Below are 23,005 nucleotides of genomic sequence, written 5' to 3' on the forward strand. Positions count from 1 at the left end.
GGCGAGGGCAGCCCCCCACACCCCACCCCACTCCGGGCTGTGCGCCTGGGGAAACGGAAGGAGCAGGCAGCGTCGCCTTTGCTCAAGACGCAGATGCCACCGCAGACCTACTGTGAGGAGCCCTGTTCTTCCGTTTCCCGCCCCGTGGGGGCAGGCACTCACATGGGAAGGAATGAGCCAGAGGAAACCGCCTGAAGAAGGCGACTCCTCAGAGGAGGCAAAAGACTCTGACATCCTGGAATCACAGAATACCTCTGACTGGCTAGTCAGGTCCTCTGCCCTCCACCCGGGGCAAACGGGCAGGTTTTCTCTCGACCTGGAATCCCTCCTGGGGAACGCTGGGGTGGGTCAGCGTCATCCATCCCCGAAGGGGCAGACTCCTCCCGAAGCATCACAGGACTGACCTGCAGGCACGGAACGCTACCCTTCCCAGCTTCTCCTAAAACACTCACTCCACAGGGAGGTGGCCTCAGCGGCTCAGAGCAGACAGAAGCCTTCTCACAGATGGAAACCGTTTCAAAGACAAAATGAAATGTGCTTAAAAAAATAAATAAAGTAATAAATAAATCTAATGATTTCTCAAAATTCGGAGGAAGTAACTCACTTGACACAAGGAATAAGAAACCAGAAGTACCGACAACCGCAGTGGTCCCTTCAAAGCCTGAGGCCCCACCGCCCTGCCCCTCTGGAGACCACGCCCTGCCCCTCTGGAGACCATGGGCTGCAGCACCCGCGGCACGCCCAGGCCTTGGGCTCACAGAGCGGGGATGGCCCGCCAGGGGAATGCGAGGCCTGGCCTGGAAAAGAACTGACCCAACCAGCAGCTACAGCGAAGCTCGTTATTATCTTTCCTACGAGACTCTGAACACCACAAGCTGTATGCCCTCCATACAACCTAAATACAGGAATTTTGGAAGTCTGATTGGTTCCAAAGCAAAATTTCTAAATAACACTCCTACTCTAAAGAAACAAAAGCACAGTGGAGAATCTGGAGTGTTGTTTTTTTTTAACTTCCTTTGATTATGCAAAAAAAAAATTAGTAAAATTTGACTTTCAAAGATGTGAGTTCTGGTATCAATCCAGTACCTAACTGCCACCCTTTCCCCTTCAGCCACCAGCGCCCTTGGTAAGGGACATAGCCTCCTGAAACAGGAAGTGATGGGAAGCAGGAAGTGATGGGAAACAGCAAGTGGTCTTTCTTCCCAGAAGACCCTAGTTACACTGATCATCACTTTAGACTGCATGGAAGTTCTTGCTGTGAGGGCAAAGACACAGGCCTAGGAAAGGGAAAAGCGGAGGCGAACAGGCAGAGGCGAACCATCGGGACCGGCCGCACCCGTCGAAGGCAGTGAGGGCTCCCAGCCTGTGCTGGGGACCACGGAGAACCGGCAGGCGGGAATATGGCAGTGGTTGAGAGGCTGGGCAGACCCTTCCCCAGGCATGAAACTCGTCCTTCATGGACAGTGTGTTTTCCCCTCTTCCAGCCCTTCTAAAAGGAGGGCGGGCACCACCAAATGCATCTGCAATAAAGGCTCTGGGAGAGGAGAGAGCGACACTGGAATAATACACCTTATACCATAACGAGCCTCTTTTTAAAAGACAATGCTCAGCTTGCTTTTAGGCTGTTGCCTGACGGGCGCCTTCATAGAGGGATTCTGCTGGAGTCTGAAGCACGGAGAGTGTGAGTCATGGACCGCAGAAGAGGGGCACTACACCACCACCTGCAGAAGCCAGGAAGGGGCAGAAGCTATGTGGGGTCAACGTCAGGCATGCCAGGCAGGGCGTGAGGGTCAGGAGCCTCACACTCAACTTCGGGCTCTCGCCTGCCCAAAACAAGAAGCACCAGCTGGCAGCCCGCTCCAGCCAGCAAACACCGCCTGCCCGGAGCCCACGGGTCTTCAGCTGGTGTAGTAGACGTGGAAGTAGAGAGTCTTGTTGCGCAGCAGGGAGTAGGAGTTGTCAAACTTGAGCAGGTAGATGCCCTCGCCGGGGTAGTCGTGGCTGCCTGCCTGCACGTCCCGGTGGCTGTCCCGCCGGTACACGGGCATGACCTCCCCGTAGCGGCTCCGCAGGGAGCTCCTGGAGCCTCTCTCCACGTCTCCAACTGGGACGGGGTCTGCACGAGCAAAACGGCAGAGTGTTTGGACAGGAGGTTAGAGACTGTACACGTAAGTCCCACCTGAAGGCAGGAGAATGGACCAGGTGAACCAGTGGCTTTCACCCTGGGGGTGGGGGGATGCTACTGCCCCCCCTACAAGAACGTGTGGGTGATGCCAGGGTCCAGGAATGCACCTGCTTCTTAGCAGGCATCCCACCCCAAATCCCAGTAACATCCCCATCGAGAAACGAGGATTTAACCTTATAGAGCCAGAGCCTACTGAGCTCTAGAGGTGTCTGGACGTTTCCACGGGAAAGAAGATGACATTTAGAAGAGAAGACTGTCACATCCTTTCATTCAACAGGGGAAGAACTAGCCAATGGTAGGAGACGCCGGCACACCCGCTGTGCAGAGTGCCTAGAACTGCCACTCGGCCTCCTGAGAGCAGCAAGTAACACAAAAGGTTCTCCTCTTCCTCAAGCACCCTAAGATTCCCCTGCGGACTTGCTTGTCCACGAGGAAGCAAGTAAAGGAGTTCATTTTAAGATAATACAGGAACATCAAAGAATAAAGTTAATGCTTAGAAGCTACTCTCATATCACACCCCCCCACCCCCGCCCAAATGCCTCAGGGCCATCCTGAGCAGGTGCTGCAGGTAACACCTGGAGTGGAGCCCAGAGACCACTTTCACAACCGCCCGAGGCATAAAACCAAGGCGCAGACGGTCGTCAGCCGGCCGTGACCATCTGGTGAGGGTGGAGGTGGAGTTGACGAAAATGGGTACACATCTAGCAAACCATAACCATTCCGTTTGGTGCCAGGCCAAGAATAAATGTAAATCTCGTAAAACTAAGAGGAAAATAAAAAAACAATCTCAGGTTTTTATGTGACCTGGAAAACACTGCCTCAGCACAGCGGCACTAACCCGCCCGGTTCCCTGCCCCCACGGGGATGCTGGTGAGACGGCAGGTACCGATTAAAAGCAAAGGAAGCTCTCCACTGAGGCATCAACACCAGTCCTACCGGAAAGTTCTCTGAGGCTCTGACTTTGGCCTGCACCACTCGGCTGCGCTGGTGACACTGAAAGGGACCCCTCGCCTGTACTCTAAGGAGGAGGACCATACAGCACAGAAGTGCTCACCAGATAGTAGGTTGAGCCTGGAAAGGAAACTGCAAACCACGTTCAAGTTAAATTTACCTTCAATCCCTTCCTCCTCTTCCTCATCTTCATCCTCATCCTCACTGGAATCACTGACCTGCACAGTTATGTCAGTGCTGGTCACAGGGGTCCAGTCAAAATAAACTCCAAAGCCAATGTCATAGTCGTCGGTGGCAAACTCCCAGCAGACACGCTTCCCCTCCGGATGGGTGGGCACCCGGATGGTCACCACCTCACCCCGCTTCACCACCAGACAGCTGTTCTTCTCTTTGCCCAGCTTGCTTTTGAATTCCTTCATCTTGGAAAAGGTCCAGACGCACGGAGGAGCCATCGGAGACGGGGAGACTGGAAGGACAGGCAGCGTATCACCGAGAAGCCAGAGGGAGATGCTGCCACACCCGGCACTTGGCCCAGGGAGGCCGTCACAGCCAACGACACTGCTTCTCCTGGACTCCTTTTCTGCTTCCCGTCACAGGTTACTTTCTGTGCTTCCCTCCAGCCAGCTGCCTGCCTGCCTGCCTGCCTTTACGTTCCCAGTGGAAACAGAAACGCCACCTTCCGTACCCCCAAAGGGCTCACCGTTCCTGTGGTCCCCCAGAAGATCTGCAGATTCCAAGTCAGCGGAGAGAATATCTACGGCTCCTGTGTGCTCGGACTGGATCATAACGATGTCCCCAGACCTCTGCGGGGCTGGGTACTTGGCCATCTGCACAACAGAATGCCGGTCAGAGGACGTGTTCGAGTGGCAGAGTCCAGCCAGCCTCTTTCCAAGTAAAGGTTGCCTACCCTGCCCTGTCACTCACTTCCCCAGCTCTGAGCCTAACGTGCTGTTCATCATTCCCTCCCTTTCCTCCAGGTACAGGCTGCTAATGAATTTTGTTTTAATGCCGCCAACATGTTCCCCAATTTAAAGATACTTTCTTGTTCCCTCCTACCTTTGTCAACTTTCCTACTCAATCAAGACACTTGATAAAACCCTTGCCCACAAACATCTCCAAAGCTTGCTACTGACTTTTGCATCAGCAGTGTTTCTGGGCCATGTCTCGGTCTCCCCTCGGCCTGCCCGGTACCTCCCTGCAGCTTCATTCCTGACAGCTCTTGCACAAGGGTTTAGCTCAACCCCCACGCTGCCACCCAAGCCTCCTGCTGCCGTTCCCATCCAAAGGTTACTTCCAGACCACTGTCAGTCAATTCACCAAAGCACCACAGAGAGAGAATCCAGTTTATTGTCTCTCTCCCATCCACAGCTCACCTCAGATGTCTTTCTCATTGGTTGTCTCATCCACTATCACGTTCTATAAATAATTATAATTTCCCCTTAAAACAGCCCCAGGACTTGCATGTAAACAGTATATATGCTGCCAGACATCTAACCTGCACGGGACAGTACAAATGCCACTCAGTACTCAAAGCCCTTGGTAACTCATGGCAGGAGCCTGCAATCTCTCCCTAGAGGGTCTCACTTCAGATCACTCAGATTAGTGTCCCTCTGTCTCGTGGTATTATGCCTTAATTTCCCGCTCCTTGTCCAAACAGTTGGCAGGCAACTCAAGAAGTACACCTGCTGCCGACGTGGGCGAGCACGCCTGTGAGACAGCGGTCCAGCTCAGAGACCAGAAGTATATTTGCAAGAAAGGAAGGAAGAAATTTTGCAATCCTCCCAGGTTATATTCTTGTACTATCTGTTTTTGGAAAATAAGTCTTTCAGTTCTCAGTTCCATTGCTAAAGGAAGTGAATCACATTGTGAACTTGCTTGAGTCCTTCTTTTTCCAGAAGGCTAAACAAAGGATTTAGCTTGTAGTTTATTAGCTACATAGTCTTAGTAAAGCCACTAACAGCTCTTAGCCTCAGTTTCCTCATCTGTAAAATGGGGACACCATGGTACCTGCCTCGCAGTGTTGTTTTCAGGAGTAAATGCAGTATTGTGGATAAAATGCTTTATAAACTCTAATGCATTATACAATTGTAATGCTCATGTTTGCCATTGTCCTTACTGACACTAATACTATTTGTTATTATAATATATACGTTAAAAATGATACAAACAACATGTTCTTTCGTGGCACAGAGACCACTGCTACTGATACCATTTCTGTGGAATCTTTACCACAAATGCTGAGTAGATCCAGCACAAGAAAAGTGAGGCTAAAACACATCCCAATGGTTTAAACCTTCTCACCCTGGGAGGATTTTAGACAATATGTAAACATTCATTCTAATGCTTCATTTTTTAAACAGGTACCTATTGGGTGCCAGTACAGTGATGTGGGAGATACACATGATCATTCTCCAAACGATTAAAAATGAGATGCCCAAAGAGAGCAAAGAGAATTCTGTGAGCCACTCTCACAGTGCTTTCTAATTCCAACCCATCCACGTGTGTCTAAATTCTGGTGCCGTAAACTCCTCCTTTTCAAAGAGAGAGTGAGAACGTGCTCCCTACCTTGTCGAGGACGTGGGCCTGGTCTGCAGGCCGCGACTCCTGCCCCACCAAGGCCTGGACCTCCAAGGCACTGGCTGCTTTCCGCGGATCTTCTGTGGCATCCTCCTTCCCCGGAGACACCGTCTGCAGCCTCTCAGAGGAAGACAGCAGGTCAGTTCAAGGACTCTTTTAAAAAGGGCACAAGAGACCTGGAGAAACTCAGAAATAAAACCACCCTCAAAGGACACACCCCACACCCCTGCTTCCCTCTGGTATTCAGGTCCCTCAGGTCTACTGTCAACTTGGCTGACCACTGCCCGGGGCTAGCCCAACCCACAGTCAAGTGGTGACCGTATATGAGGGCCCACAGACCGATGAGGCCACATCGCAGGCTCCAAGAACCGTGGTAAACACACAGCTCAGTCCGTCTGCGATGGATTGCAAGGTCTGATTTTATTCCTCACTCTGGGACCCACACCATCTGTTCCACACAGAATTTCAACAAGAGTTAAACTCCCAGCACACACACAGCCACTGGTTAGCAGCAAAGGAAGTGCTCACTAAGCAAAGGAAGCATACACCGATTAGCAAGGACACCGCTGTCCAGTTATCGCAAGACCAGTCAGTCAGCCTTTCAGCATCTCCATGTCACACGCTACCTGTGGCAGGCCACCACGGATCCCATACTGCACCCAATTCACCGGGCAATTTAAAGAGGCAGTCACCTTCTTTCCTGTTTAAGCACATAAATCCACTATCCCAATGACTTAAACCACATCTATTTGAGTAGTTGATTTTAAAGAAGCAAGGGAATAATTATGCCCTCTTCTATTTCCCCTGGCTTCCAGAGAAACTAAAAAGTGCTCGAAGTGGCAGGCCTAGAACACAACCCCCAGCTCTCCTGGGGATCTCTTTCCCACCCAGGGGGCCTGGGTCCTCTGCAGCAGCAGTTACTGGAGTATTGTCTGGGGCCCTCTGTCTGTGAGGCTCTTTTGCGGGAGTCTGAAGTCAAACTTTTTTCAAAATAATTCTAAAATATCATTTGTAGTTTTTCATTTCATCTTCTTAAAAGAGTATACAGTGGAGTTTTCCAGAGACCACATGTGACATTGCAACAGAATGAATGCAGCAGCCGACCTGAGAATCCAGTTGCCTCTTGTTAAGGCAGACCTTTCAAGAATTTACATCTTGCTTCTCACTAAATTATTGTTACTTTAAAAAAACTTTCTTTCTCTCTCTCTTTCTTTCAACACAAGAAAAAACACTTCTAGCTTATAAATTACCTCTTCTTTAGATAAAACAGAGCTATCTTTCAGAATATCCAAGTAACTCCAACCTACCTTAGAGCAAACAAGAGGGAGTTACTATGAAAATTAGAGTGTGGGATATGGCTGACTTCTAGGGGTTTGCTTGGGTAATCCTGTGTCAATTGTAAACTGATCTCTGGTGTGAGTCTATTTTACCCCAAGACCAGAAATTTCAGTCCGCTTTTATTTCTTGACACTATTATCATCTGTCTCCCTATTAGGTGAGCTTCAAGAACTTAGCCTCACCCGCCCTGTTTGCACAGTACCTACAGCCAAGCCTGTCACATGGAACCCTAACGCCCTTTGCACTCTGACCCCATCTCTCCCTGAATGATCTCACCTCGCCTTGCCTCATCCACTCCAGGCACGAGCACCTCTGAATCTCTTAAGAATCCTCAAACAGTTCAAGCCCTCTCCCACTTGAGGGGTTTTGCGCCTGCTGCCACCTCTGTCTAAAATCCTCTTCCCCTAGTCACCTCCTGGCTTCCTTCCTTCAGGTTTCTGCGCAGCCATGACTTTCGGAGGCCGCCCCCCTCCCGGGCCCCATCTCTCTTTACACCTTCCCCCGCTTCACTTTCCTTCACGACACTCCTCACCGCCAGACGTATTATGTACCATATTTTGTTGATTGCAAGATGCATATTTGTTTTCAGACTTTAATACAACTGAAATATGGGATGTCCTAAAGACTGGTGGTGTCTTCAAACCGCCTCGGGCCTGGACTGGCATCGAGTCCTTCCACAGGAGGTCTGCGTTTGCTTCTGCCGGTGCTCGGGAGTGCTACCAACAGAGTCGACCTAGAGCTCTGTTTAAGGGCTTTGTTCAGAGCACCCTGGGAGAGGGACACTGGAAAACAAACTGGTGACCGGCGTGGGGTTCAGCTCCCCAGGGGATGTGCTTTGCCCTGCCCTCACACGGTGCCCAGGTGGAGACACGCCAGCTTCCTTGCCGCCCTTTGCCGTGCAGAGGGATGGTTCTCCTTGTTTATCTTCTCCCTGAAGGGGTGGGCTTTTGTTGAACCAAAGCTCCGTGAGGAGGGTCTCTCCTGAGACTGGCTGTCTTGGGCATTTTTTCCTTACTTGCTGGCACATAAAAGAGCAGTTCATCTCATAGTGGATGGCAACGGAGAGTCTATGAGATACAATGCATACTCTCCTGTCTGCCCCCCTCGCTGGGATACAAACTCCACGAGACCAGGGACTTGGATTGCTTGTTCATTTTTTCTTTCTATTGGTTCTGTTTTTTTTTTAATTGTATTTTTCCCATTTCCTCTCTATTATTCCCCCCTCCCAGGTGCCTGTTCATTTGTGGCATCTCCAGTGCCTAGAAGAGCGGTAGGCACACAGGAGGCTCTCAGTAAATACCTGCCGAATGAATAAACAGTAGACACCCAATCGTCCTCTGTTGAATAAGTAAATGGATAAGTGGATTTTTGTTTGGGAACAAAGAAGTATTCCAAAGGAATATCTGGGATGTGAGAACACGACAGTTAATCTGACCATTATTGGCCTGCCCTTACTGTATACGGCACCTAAAATTTAGTCTCTTCGTTGCCTTTGTGCATGTTACTTTGCACAAACATGGCGCTACTTACTGAAAACTATTTTACACTGGACAAATAACAGCCACATAAATTCAATATTCACACTGGCACGTTTCGCTCTGAAGACTCCGTGAAGGGTATTTTGGGAAAGATAAACTGCAAATCACTTGATGCGAATGATGAACCCCGCACAGGGAGAACTCCCACCGGATGGACAGCTTCTGGTCCTGCCGCCCCAGCACGGGGGCGCCGCTCCGAAGGGCAGGGCCCGCCTCACGGAACAGGCAGAGAGTTGTCCTGTTCCCGTTCCCGACATACACCAACACAAACACGGCGCTAGGCATCAGGCACCAACTGTCACAATCGCTGCGTTTTTCTTCACATACTCGATTTTAGAAACAAAACTTTAAAGTTAAATATTTTTCTGAGAGTGTTCTATACAAATAATCCTCAGTCAAAAAATGTATTTATCCTTAGGGGGAAATACCAGTTCTGTGCCTAACCCACCCCCCAAAGACCCCTCAGACCCACAGAGAAAGGGCGGCGGCAGGAAGAGGGCACGTCCTCCTCCAGGATTTGATGAGAACGTACATTGTCTCAGACAACCAAAGCCTTGGGGAGACTGTGCCTTCCAGAAGGAGTGTTGTAGATAGTAACCTAGTAGCTCTAAGCAGAGAACCCAAAACTCTGCTACTGCTACTTATGAGAGTAAGCTTCAGAGTCAAACAAACAGAAAGCTGGGTAAACGGGCAAATCACTTAATTCACTGTTGGATTTTCCTCATCTTAAAAAACAATAGGTATACTTATCTAATGAGGGTTGCTATGAGAATTAAATGAGATAACACAGTTTAACACCTGGAACAGTATAAGCAAATATATTCAATAAAAAGCAATCATTTTATTATTATTATTACAGAGAAACATTTAATAAAGTATGGCTTATGTTATTATCACCGATAATATGACTATATTAATCATTATCTTCCACATCTGAATTTGGGAGAAAAGAATTTCATGTCATATACAAAGATAAGAAGAAAAAATTAAAAATATCTTGACATTCTCCCACTATCCATTTTGTGTGAGACATGAACATCACAGGTTCTGCCTGAATGGTGCTATTCTCTGACTGGTGGGACTATCGTGTCCACTAGCTCAGGTTCTCCAAAATAGTTTCCACTAATTATTCCACAATGTTTCATGTGTCCACTCACCCTAGAGCTCGGCACAACTCTCCCCTTTCTCCTGCATGCTCTGACATCACCGATGGTGGGAGAGGAGATGGATGGAGAGGAAAGTTAACTTAAGAATGTAACTTGAAAGTCATCATAATGGTTTAATCTGAAAATTACATAATAAAAAACTGCCTCCAATAATGTGTGTGTGTGTGTATTTTTTTGAATAAAAATCAAACACACGCTCTCCTGAAAGTCCACCTGCAATCTACTTCAAATGCCTCCACATTTGAACCTAGTCTTCAGGAGGACGTAGAGACACTACACTGTTTGTTACGGTTTTACTCTCTGAGAGTAAAAGAAAATTTTATAACTTGAAATAGATCTAACACCGCCCCTAAGTACACTTAAGGGTCGATTATTTAACAGCAAACCATTCAGACCCCCCACTTCAACTTGCCTTCCCCTTAAAGTCGCCGCCCACTTCTTTCGCCAGTTCCTTCTCTGGGAAGAGAAAAGCTCTAGAAGCATTTCATCCACAGCCGTTGCTGTCCCTACCTGGAGGGTGAGGGATGGGGCTCTGGATTGGAGGCAGAAGCCACTGGAGACGTGACCTTGGTGTTTTCTAGATCTTCTTTCTCTGGAAAACCATGGAAAGAAAAGTTCGACATCTAAGAGGGAACATAATCATAATTATCGTGTACCATTTTTAAAAATCTGGCAGGCCCTGGCCAGAGGGACTCAGTGGATTGGAGTGTCATTTCCTAACCCGGAAGGTCACAGGTTCCATTCCCAGTTGTGAAACATACAAGAGGCAACTGATCAATGTTTCTCTCTCACATCGATGTTTCTCTCCCTGTGTCCCTCCCTTTCCCTCTCTAAGCATGCCCTTGGAGAAGGAAAATAAATAAATAAACAAACAAACAAATCAATCTGGCAGTTTCAAGCAACTTTCTGTTTCCAAAAAATATTCTGGGCATAACTTTATACTCTGGAAGGCCCACCACATAAGTTATTCAAATCATCACATCCAAGTATTCTGAGATAGTCATAATCCATTTATAAAAAAATAATTTATTTTTCAAAACAAGTCCCCACAGAAGCAATCCTAATTCAAGAATCATTATTTCTCAGAAAGCAGATGGTTAAATTAGGCAGAAAACAGAGGGCAGAGTGAGATACAGGATGAAACGAACTGGAATTCAGCACTGAAGTGTAGAATGCCGCCTCTATAATCAATAAGCTCAGATCCCTGTATCCAAGATCAGGCAGAAGACTCCAGTAATTTCACTCATTTACTCACCCCCTCACCAATGAATGACTCGCTGAATGCTGTTGGGTGCCTTCGAGGAGTATACAGGTGACAGGCACAAAGAGGGCTATGTTCCCAAGCTTACAGTACGCCTATGGCTGGCACTGCCACTGCCATTTTGCAGGTAAGGGAAATGCAGCACAGAGACAGGACTCAAAACCAGGCAGTCAGGCTGGTAACCACTGGGTGCTACTTAGTTTTGTTTTGTGGTTTGTTCACTTAGCCGTTCCCTGGGCCCTCAGATAGCCATAAGTGTGGTGTGTATTTATATAACCCTCGTTTAACTTCCTCTAGCTAAGACATCAAGAAACTGAAGCCCAAAGTTCACTTTTTTTAAAATTTAATTTATTTATTTTTAGATAGAGGGGAAGGGAAGGAGAAAGAGAGGGAGAGAAACATCAGGGTGTGGTTGCCTCTCATGCGCCCTGCACCAGGGACCTGGCCTGCAACCCAGGCACTCGCCCTGACAGGGAATTGAACTAGCGATCCTTTGGTTTGCAGGCCCATGCTCAATCCACTGAGCTATACCAGCCAGGGCCAAAGTTCACTTCTTAATTAAAAATACAACTTACTGACTGAAATAAACCTCAAACCCTGAAAGTTTCAGTTTGGTAGCAACATAAAAATGCAAATGACAGGCAAATATTTGTAATCCAATTTTAATCTAGTCTCATTTTTGTATGTAAATAAGATCTATTTTTCTTTTCATCAGAGAATTCACACTCTCATAGATAAAAAGCACTAGAGCTCATGTCACACAATTTTTCTCTTGTAAGGTAATAACACATACACACACACAATCCTCACCTGAGGACACTGTTTTCACAGCTTTTAGAGGGGAAGGGAGAAAGAGAAACATCAATGCGAGAGAGAAGCATCAATTGGCTGCCTCCTGGATGCTCCCAGACAAGGAATCAAACCTGCAACCTAGGTATGTGCCCTGACCAGGAATCAAACCCGCAACCTCTCGGCTATGGGATGACGCTCCAACCAACTAAGCCACACTGGCCAGGGTGAAAATATATATATTAGTCTCTGCTCCCAGTTCCTGGCACTAAAGTCCCAAAACCCTTATAATTTCCTAAGTGATAAGGGCACTGGGAGCATCTTTTGTTCTAATATCTGGTCTGTGACCCTGACTGCTGACACAGAGTACCTAAATCCTGAGGAATTTCTTGGGTGATATAAGTGACTTTTGTTCTGTGAGGTGCCTCTCTCTGGGTGGGCTCCTGGAAGGGGCTGGTCACCGGAAAGACCAAGCTGCGAGTAGAAGCTTGGGACTTTCAGCCCCACCTTCCATTCTCCGGAGAGGAGAGGGGGCTGGAAATGAAGTTATGATCTGTCACTGTGCCTGTGTGATAAAGCCCCCATAAAAATCCCCAAGCACAGGATTCGGAGAGCTCCCAAGTTGGTGAGCACATCCATACGCTGGGAGAGCAACGCGCCCAGCTCCACGGAGACAGAAGCTTCTGAGCTCCGGACCCTCCCGACCTCCCCTCTGTATCTGATGCAGGTCTGACTGTTCCCTGCATCCTTTACCACAGCAGTTAATAAGCTGGTAAACGTGTTTCCCTGAGTTCTGTGAGCTGTGCTAACACACAATCAAATCCAAGAGGGAGGTGGGTCAATTTGTAGCCAAGCCAAGGGCGTCTGGCAGGACGGCACCGACGTCCAGGTCGAGTGCTATAACTGAGTTAAATTACAGACACCCAGCTGGTGTTGCAGAATTGCTTGGTGTGGGTGAAAAACCTCGTAATTCTCATATCAGAGCTGTGAGTGTAATAGTGGTGTGAGAGTAAGGGGAGACACAAGGAAGAAGAACCGATGTTCAATTTACACATCTCAACGTCATCCCCAGCCTCTGCCACCCTGGGAAGAGGCCCTTTCCAGCGAGCAACAAGGAGAACAGAAAGTCCTTCCCTGCGGGGACCAAGGAAAATCTGCTTCCTAATAAATTCTGCAATTCGATCACTCCTCCCCACAATATCCTTTCAAATATTCACAGCCTGCTATCACATTTCCTGCCTGTTCCTTCCCAGGCTGGCCGACCATCTCCAGTTCTCTCGGTCACCCCTAGGTGATCTCTGACTCCGCTGGCCTCACTTAGGTGCTCCTCTCTGTCCCATTTTAGGTAAGGACTTAAAACAGGCAGCTTTCCGGATGTGTTCGAACCCATGCAGAGTACACTGAAACAATAATCTCTTAGTAAGGACACAATATTTCTTGACACAATATCCTAACAGGGTGCTCAACTTTTTTAACTGAAAACTTACACTGTTGACCTAAATAAGTTAATCAAGATCTCCAGAACTTACAAAAATAAGTTTATAAGCCTAGTCTCTCTTCTGTTCTATTTTTGACACAAATTTGTGGAAGATAATTGAGTTTTTAACTTAAATGCAAGACTTTACATATCCCTATTATTTATTTGAAGTTAACTTTTTAAATTATACTCATATGTGCTCTGCTATTTGTATACAGAAAGTATTCTGCATTTATCCTTATAGGCTTTAATATATAAATAATCCATTACTCAGTGTAGAAAAAAATCAGGAAGCACAAATAAGCAAAAACAAAACAAAAACACTATAATCTCACTAGCCAAAAATAAGCACTGTTAACATTTTGGTGCACTTCCTTTCAGAAGTATATTTATGTACTCCTAAGTACACACAGACATGTACATAAGCACATTCCCCCCATCCCGGCCATCAGCTGTGTGTGGGGCATGGAGGCCACAGCCCTGCTGGACATGCTGTACCGTGGGCTGCTCAGTTGAACTGTAATACCTACTAGCTCAGGATTCTCCGAAATGCAGTTTTCATTAATCACTCATTAATGTTTTATGGTTTCTGCTCATTCTATGGCTCAACACAAATGTATATATTTCTAAAAGGACATGCATCAAATATTACTGAACATTATTCATGAACACTTTTCAGGATCAAAATGACTGTGTATTATCCTATAGACTATACCAGAATTTCTTTAACCGATCCCCATGCCTCCACTGTTAGAGCTAGATACTGTTTCAGATCTCTCACCATTATAGACAATAACAACTACGTTAGAAGCATCTGCAACTCTTTCTTAAAAACTTCCCCTGCCAGGCCCTGCGACCAAGGTGCCCTATGCTAGCCGTAGTTCATTTACTGGTTTTGGGTGAACACCTGCCCAAAAGCCAGTCCAATTCTCTTCCCCAAAATCTCGAGTTGGTATCAGAGACCACAACAGACTGAAGAGCCTCAGTGAGGCTGGGGATTGGGCCCGCCATGTGAAGAGGCCTTCACAGGCCTCGCCCAAGCAGATGACTAAGCAAGAGGACAACTGTCAGGGACAGAAAAACAATGCAAGCGCAAGCAGAGAGAGGAAACGAGCAACTGCGGGGTCCGGGAGGGAAACAGTTGCAGAGTCCCCCTGAACACCTCCTCTTCCCCATGAGGTCCAGCTGTGCGTCCTCCAGCTGGACCCTGTACAATTCTTTTCTGTTCTTTGTACTTTTTATTGTGAAATACGTCACACGTATGGAACGCTGCATGAGAAGCAGACACAGAACTAAAAATGGTAATAATACCAATAACTGCATACTCACCAACTAAGTTATTAGTACTTTAGAAGTCCCTTGCATAATGCCCCTTCCCACTCATATCTCTTCCTATTCTGAATTTTGAGTAAATCATTCCCTTCATATATTTTAATTATATTAATTACTACTGTGTAAAAATGTCATTTTAGAAAATTTTGGATATAAACAAAATTAGAGGCTAGACTCATGCACCCATTACCTATCTTCCCATCATCTTACCTCTCGTTTCTTCTACCCCCTACCTCCCTACCCCACTACCACACACACAGACGTCACTATATCCATTTGGAATATACCTCCAAAGAAAAAGACTTTCGATATAGGTACACTATCATCATCACTCCTACAAAATGTGGCAAGTCCATATCATCGTTTAAAATTCTATCTGTGTTCAAATTTCTCCACTTGTTTCAAAGGTCTTTTTTCTAACAGCTGGTTCGTTTCAATCAGGATGCAAGTAAGGTTCACACACTAAATTGAGCCTCTATGTATCTTAAGTCTCAATCTATACCAATGTTCACCCCACCCCATTTGTTGAAACAAAAATGAAAACATCATGTGACATGCAGATTTTCCCATATTCTGAACTTGGCTGATTGAATTTTCATGGTATCACTTTAGTAGATTCTTCTGTGCCCTGTATTACCTGTAAAATGGTCATCAATCTAGAGCGATGCTAGCACAGTAGCCACTAGCACATGTGGTTAAATTTAAATTAATTAAAGTTACATAAAATGTTAAACTCAGTCCCCTGGTCTCTCTAGCCGCATTTCAAGTACTCAAAATCCACAAGTTGCTAGTGGCTACTGTACTGGACAGCAGAGAAACAGTTTTAATCATCAAGGAAAATTCTATTGGACGGTAATGACCTTGAAGCTTGACTAGATTCAGGCTCAGTTTTGTTCTCACAAGAACACTACAGACATGCCCTGGCCATGTTGCTCAGTTGGTTGGAGCATCCTCTGGTACTCCAAAAGGGCTGCGGATTTGATCCTGGGTCAGGGCACACACCTAGGTTGCAGGTTCAATCCCAGTTTGGGGCACATGTGGGAAGCAACCTCCCTCTTTGTTTTTCTTTTCTCTTTTTCTTTCTTTCTTTCTTTCTTTCTTTCTTTCTTTCTTTCTTTCTTTCTTTCTTTCTTTCTTTCTTTCTTTCTCTCTCTCTCTCCCCTCCTCCATCTCCTTTTTCTCTAAAATCAGTAATAAAAATATTCTTGGGTAAGGGTTACAAACAAAAGAAGAAACACTAGTAAAACAAACAAGCAAACACCGTGCCAGTTCAGTGGGTACAGATGAGTGTAGCGATGAGCCAAGGGTCCATCCATTCAACTCCATACTCATCAAATTCCTGTCAAGTGCCTGGCCCCACACTAGGTGCTGGAGAGAAAGCGCTGAAGCAGACACAGTTCTGGCCTTCACGAAGCTTTCAGTGTAACAGGGAAGACTGTGAAGGGCCTTTACCCCAAGGGAATGACATGACCACATTTTATCTTTAGTAGAATTCTAGGGGCAGCTGCTGGTAGGATGGATTTTTACCAGATCAGATGGGAGGCCTCTGCGGAAGTTCACATGAGAAACAGTGAGGACTTAACGGTGATAGCTGAGGCAGAGAGAACTTGAGTAGAAAATAATTAGGTGGACAAATTTGTAGATGTTCAAGCTGGCTCCTTGTAACCCTTATTTTCTTTACTAAGTGTTCACAGATCATCCGTGACATGTTCTAGAACTTGGCTGAGAAACCGTATCAAGTTTCATGGTTTGCAGATTCTGGACTCGAATCTCTCTTCCCTTTAGGATAACTGGTACAGAGGTTCATTTCAAGCCCCTGGCCTTCCTCAAAGACAACACAATTACATTTGCAGGTTCTCGCAGGACCCTGGATGTGAGTAGTCAACTCGACTTTCACATACTCAACCTTCTCCTCCTGGGGGAGGACGGACTTTGTAAACAGCACATCATGAAAGTCAGAATGGAAGATCCTTCTTCAGCTCCAGGAAGTCAGGAAGCAGGCACATGACCTAACATATCCCACCAAGAATCTGAAATGGGCGTGGTGGGGAGGAGAGACAGAATATTCCACCTGCCGGCAGCCAAAGAGCCCTGGCCACACTGCTGCTGCATAACCTCTGGAGCCTGCGCGGCCTTCCTTTTCCAACAGTGCAGTGAGCCTCCGACATCCTTCCCATAGTCCTCTGTTTACTGCAGCCAGAATCAGTTTCTGTTGGCTGTCCCCAAGAACTCCGACCCAAACACGTGAACAGAATTTGCCTGGGTCCAAAACTCTAAACTTAAAGTAGCTAAATATCCTATTTTCATTCTGACCTCCATTATTATTATAACCAAGGTATAGTGATCACTTACTACATGCCAAATACTTTCTAGCATTTTGTAGGCATCGCCTCGTTGAATTTTTAGTGAAATCTCTTTAAACTGCATAATCACTAAAGTTGATACTATTATCAGTTCCTTTTGATAGTTCAAGAAATTGTGGCTCAGCAAAAACCAAGTAACTTGCCCTAGATGGCCTGCAAAGAGGAAGAGAAGCGATATGAACCCAGGCAGGCCAAGTCCGGAGCCAGCACCCTTAATATCCATGTTACACACTGACTCCTCTTTACATCTTTCACTGTGAAGTATAACATACAGAAAGTACCCCAAAACATGCCATCAATAAGTTATCACAGGCAGCCCTGGCTGGCGTAGCTCAGTGGATTGAGCGTGGGCTGCGAACCAAAGTGTCGCAGGTTCGATTCCCAGTCAGGGCACATGCCTGGGTTGCAGGCCATGACCCCCAGCAACCGCACATTGATGTTTCTCTCTCTCTCCTTCTCCCTCCCTTCCCTCTCTAAAAATAAAATGAAATAAAAATCTTTTTTTAAAAAGCTTAAGGAAAAAAATTATCACAGGCAAACACCTATGATACACAACTACTATCTAAGCCAAGGAACAGAATGTCCCCAGCACTCCAAAAGCCCCATCCATGACCCTCCCAATCGCCTGCCTCTCCCTGCCTCCTAATCATTACTCTGACTGGTGGGAATCATTTCTTTGCTTTTCTTTATAGTTCTAAATATGAATTTCTAAATAGCGTGACTTCATTCTGCCTGTTTTCTGAACTCTGTATAAAGGCAAATGATACAGAATGTTTTAAGTCTAGCTTCTTTCGCTCCACATTGTTGGAAACACTCATCCATGTTGGTGTGGGTGAGTTAGTTCATTTTCATTGCTGTATAAATTCCATGATGATGCCATAATTTATCAATATACTGTTGATGAAACTTGGGTTCTCATTTGGGGCTATTATAGATAATGCCGTTACGAATATTCCTGCACATTTTTCTTGGTGCACATGTGCATGCATTTGACGTTGGACAAAAACCTCAGAGTAGAATGATTAAATCACAGAAATGTGAATGATAAACTTTGGCAGGTAATGCCAACCTATTTCCCAAAGGGGCTGTGTCAAGTATGTGCTCCTGCTAGCACTGAGGAGCTTTCCCACTAGTGTGTACACTCTCTAATACTTGCTCATATTAGTATTTTTTACCTGGGCCATTCTGGTGGGTATATGCTCATTTAGTTTACATATCACTGATGAGTTAGCATACTTCTTGCCATTTAGAAACCCTCTTTTGTAAAGTGCCCCTTTGATCAAGTCCCCTGCCTATTTGACTATTGGACTTTTTTATTCAAATGATTCTTTTTATGTTTAACTTTTATGTATTGATTTTAGAGAGAGAAAAACATCTACTTATTGTTTCACTTGTTTATGCTTTCATCGGTTGATTCTCATATGTGCCCTCATTGGGGATCAAACCTACAACCTTGGCAGTGTGGGAATGATGCTCTAACCAACTGAGCTACCTAGCCAGGGCCTAGTCAAATGATTCTTTATTGAAGCATTTTCCTTCATATTTAATAGTTCTCAACTAGATGGGCATTCCACCACACCACTGTTGGTGTCATGTACATCATGAGGGTGGCAGCCATCCTCAACATTGCAGCTCACAGACGAGGCAGTCCCCAGGATCTCTTTAACGGTTCCACAGAGCTCTCTGGTTAAACATTGGTACCACATCCATCTGGCAATGCTGACAACCTCCTCAAAACTCAATCTCCACAGTACCTGGTGTTTTTCTGCTTCTTTTCGTCTCTTGGCAGTTCCTCCAGGGCTTTGATGATGAGGACAAGGCAGAGGTACACCTCAGTCTGGACCTGTCTTCTCTATATGGTCAGTTTCACTGTGACTCTCAGACCTTCCCAATCACTGGTTGCCTTGGTTAGGTCATCATCAACCTGTTTTGGAGGCAGACCCAGGGGGCCGATCCCAGGGGCCAGGGCAGACCTGGAACCAACTTCCCAACCTGTGCATCAGTGGTACACGGCTTTGATGAGGTCAAATTTAAGTGGCACGGGCGAGGCTGGTATCAGATGAACCTGGATTAGGGAAGACTAAAGAAAGCTGCACCTTGGTGTCCTCTGAGACAAAAGACAAAAGCTGGGTTGTCTTTTTATTATTTTAGGAGTTTTGGAAAGAAACCTTTTATCAACTACATGTGTTTGTCAACCTGCTTCCACTCTGTGGTTTACCTTTTCCCTCTTTTAATGGGGTTCTTCGATTAACCAAAGTTAATTTTTAATACAGTCAAAATTTATCATTATTCTTTTATTAGTCTTTTTAAAAAAGATTTTACTTATTTATTTTAAGAGGGAGGGGGTGGGAGGGAGAAAGAGGGCGAAAAACATCAATGTGTGGTTGCCCCTTGCACACCTCCCCACTGGAGACCTGGCCCACAAGGCATGTGTCATGACTGGGAATCGAACTGGTGACTCTTTGGTTCACAGGTCCGCACTCAATCCACTGAGCCACACCACCCAGGGCTTTTTATTAGTCTTTATGCATCCCGTTTAAGATGTCTTTCCCTACACTGGGATCAAGATAATATTATCCTATGTTATCTATATTTAAAAGGTTATTGTATTGCCTTCCACATTTTGATCTACAATCCAACTACAGTTGACTTACTGTGTGTGAGACAAGGATCAAGTTTCCTTTCTTTTCTTCTCTCTTTCCTCTATGATATTCAACTGTTCCAGCAACATTTACCATTCTTTCCCTACTAATCCACTGTATAATCTTTGTTGCAAATCAAGGATTCTATTTCTAGGCTTTTATCCTATTCCTAGAGCCTATGAGACTATTGTGCAAAGCTTTAAAATGAGTCTTAATACCTGACAGAACAAATCTTTCCATCTTGTTACTACCAGTGTCTTTGCTGTTTGTGGCCTTTCACTTCTACATACATTTTAGGACCAGCTGGTCAAATTCCACCCAAAAAGCCCACCCAAACCCTGCTGGAATTTTTATTGGGATTGAATTTTACCTAGAGGTAAAGTTGGGGAAAATCAACATCTTTATAATATTGAACATTTCAACTTAAGAATATGGTACATCCTTCCATTTATGTAGATATTCTTTAATGTATTATAATCTTCTGCAGAAAAGTTTAAATATGTTTTGTAAAATTTATTCCTAATTTTTTTACTCTACAGTAAAAGATATTTTAATTTTTAAAAATGCAATGGAATTTTGCATATTGGCTCTGTATCCAGCACTCGGGTCAAATTCATCCCGACTAATTCTAGTGATTTATCTGCATGTGTTTTGGATCCCCAGGTGCACAGTCATCATCTGCAAACACAGACTTAACAGGATCTTTCTAATCCTCATACATTTTATTTTTCTTGCCTGACTATATTAGCTGGAATATCCAGTAAAATAACAAATAGTAAGTAGTGAGAGTGGGCACCCTTGTCTTATTCCCAGTCTTAAGAGGAAAACTTTCTTTTTTTTTTTATTATATTTTAATCATTGTTCAAACACAGTTTTCTCCTTTTTAATCCCAATCCTTTCCCCCCTCCCACCCTCCCCACTTCCCTCCCATTACCACCCTCCCCTTAGTTTATGACCATGTGCCCTTTAAGTTTGTTCCTGTGAGCCCTTCCCACTGACCCCTTAAATTCACTCTTCTCTCCCCTCCCGTCACTGTGAGCCTGTCCTCTATTTCAGTGTCTTTGGTTATATTTTGCTTGCTTCTTTGTTTTGTTATTTAGGTTCCTGTTAAAGGTGAGATCATATGGTATTTGTCTTTCACTGCCTGGCTTGTTTCGCTTAGCATAATGTTTTCCAGCTCCATCCACGCTGTTGCATAGGGTAGGAGCTCCTTCTTTCTTTCTGCTGCATAGAATTCCATTGTGTAACTTTCAAATTTCATCATTAAGTTTGAAGTTGCTTGTAGGTTTTTTTTGTAGGTATGTTTTATCCAATAATGAAGAAGTTAGTTTTATTCCTAGTTTGCTAAAAGTTTTGCATCATAAATGAAGGTCGAATTTTACCAAATATTTTCTGCATTTATTAAACTGATCATTTTTATCCTCTAGTGTACTAAAACAGTGATTTACAATGGCTTTTTTTAATGTTAAAATAACTTTTCACTCCTGGAAAAACCCAACTTGGTCATACATATTGCTAAATTCAGTTGTTAATATTTTATTGACGACTTTTTGCATCTATGTTAATAAGTAAGATTAAATTGCAATTTTCCTTTCATCTGGGATAAGTCTGATTCTGCCCCAAAGATTTAGTTATTCCTCTAGCGCAGGTCTGAAGATGATACGGTATTTGATTGTCTGAAAATATCTTTATTTCATCTTCATTCTTATAAACTTCACTGAAAAAATAAATTCTACATCAAGTTATTTTCTTTCACTATTTTAAAGATAACCTAGCTGTCAGTGCTGGCCCACAACCCAGGCATGTGCCCCAACTGGGAATCAAACCGGTGACCCTTCAGTTCATAGGCCGGCACTCAATCCACTGAGCCACACCAGCCAGGGCAATAAATATAATTATGTTTAAGTCTGTATATGGTAACTCCAAAATCTGGTACCTGTATAAATCCCCTTTTACGGTCCATTATTTGATTTTTGTTCACATTGTCTCTTCTCGTGCACCTAGTCATTCTGCTATGTGGCAGAAATGGTTCTTGCAAAACTGTTGTAGAAATAATTTGAAGCCTACCAACAATCCTTCAGGGATTTGCCTTGCTTCTTCCACATACCCTGGGGCACCAGCACCTGGAGTCACCTTAATCCAATTACAAGAACCAAGATGTTTCCACAGCTGAGTTGCAGTCCCTGCAATGACCTGCCTCTAATTTACCCTTACTTCTAGAACAGGGCCTTGCATGGTCTTAACCCAAAGGAAAGGGGATTCGCCAAGGCTTCCCCTGCTTGACTGGCCCTGAACACTGATCCCTGCTGCTTCAGTCCAGACAGGCACGTTCACAGCCTTGTCATTCAGGCTCCCCACTCAGAAAGCCACACGCCCTCAGAGGAGAAAGGAGCCCCACAGTGGACTCTCACCCTCCGACTTCTACCTTTATACTTCTGCCCTGACATGGACCACAGCCTGGTGAGTTTTCATTATCTGGCAGCTCGCCAGGATCTTCAAGCAGATGTTTGTATTTCAACAATTATTTTCTAATTGCCTCCAGTGGGAGAACTGATCCCAATCACGTAGCCTGCCATTACTCAAAGAAGAAACCTACATTGCCTCTTTCCTCTTTTCAGTTATAAAGATACCTTAGTGAGTAAAATGGAAACAAAACAGAAATTGTGAAAGTGTTCTTTCTGTCACTGGCTTCAGTATGAGCTTATCTGAGTAATGGTTCTATCCCCCTTTGATCTGTCCTGTCTCTTAGATCATAACACAGACTTCAGCAAGATTGAATTTGCAGGCAGAAATAAAATTAGCACAAAAGTCATGGAAGATAGCAGTTGGTTTAAAGGATAACATAAAATTAATCCCTAAGGAGATTTACAACCTGTATTTCATAAAAATTTCATCCGAGAGAAGAAAAGGCCCAGAAAAGGTCAGCTCCTGGTGACCAGAAAGGCAGTACAGACGTACAGAACAGCTCTAGCTTACAATGGAAACACAGCAAAAAACCTCTTAACACATTTGTGTATTTTTTCTGAGTAGTTAACATATTCACATGACTCAAAATTCAGTAAGTGTAAACATATACAGTGAAAACCTTCTCCCATCTCAGTCCCCACTTCCCAAAGCAACAGATGTCATTAGGTTTTGTGTAGTCTTCCAGAAAAGTTTTTTGCATATAAAAAAGGTATGTGGCCTGGCTGGCGTAGCTCAGTGGATTGAGCGCGGGCTGGGAACCAAAGTGTCCCAGGTTCGATTCCCAGCCAGGGTACATTCCTGGGTTGCAGGCCAGAACCCCCAGCAACTGCACATTGATGTTTCTCTGTTTCTCTCTCTCTCTCTCTCTCTCTCCCCCCCTCCCTCCTTCTCTTCCCTCCATAAAAATAAATAAATAAAAT

At 45.1% G+C, this 23,005-nt stretch overlaps 1 protein-coding gene and 1 long non-coding RNA gene across 2 annotated transcripts in view; one reads left to right on the forward strand and one right to left on the reverse strand.

The window, feature by feature from the left end:
• Positions 1 to 16,160, forward strand: LOC118497620. Its single transcript, XR_004900160.1, has 4 exons — positions 1 to 144; positions 5,515 to 5,518; positions 15,889 to 15,891; positions 16,150 to 16,160. It is a non-coding gene; the product is annotated as an uncharacterized LOC118497620 (long non-coding RNA).
• Positions 1,669 to 23,005, reverse strand: part of TMED8 (transmembrane p24 trafficking protein family member 8) — a 27,614-nt gene continuing 6,277 nt past the window's right edge. The window contains exons 2-6 of the mRNA XM_028506937.2: positions 10,266 to 10,347; positions 5,702 to 5,831; positions 3,837 to 3,963; positions 3,297 to 3,602; positions 1,669 to 2,116 (exon numbers count right to left, since the gene is read on the reverse strand). Of these exons, the coding sequence (XP_028362738.1) occupies positions 1,899 to 2,116; positions 3,297 to 3,602; positions 3,837 to 3,963; positions 5,702 to 5,831; positions 10,266 to 10,347 (863 nt within the window). The 3' untranslated portion in view covers positions 1,669 to 1,898. The remainder of the gene's footprint in view (positions 2,117 to 3,296; positions 3,603 to 3,836; positions 3,964 to 5,701; positions 5,832 to 10,265; positions 10,348 to 23,005) is intronic.

The sequence above is a fragment of the Phyllostomus discolor genome, chromosome 1 (assembly GCF_004126475.2).
Source record: "Phyllostomus discolor isolate MPI-MPIP mPhyDis1 chromosome 1, mPhyDis1.pri.v3, whole genome shotgun sequence".
Classification (NCBI taxonomy): Eukaryota; Metazoa; Chordata; class Mammalia; order Chiroptera; family Phyllostomidae; genus Phyllostomus; species Phyllostomus discolor.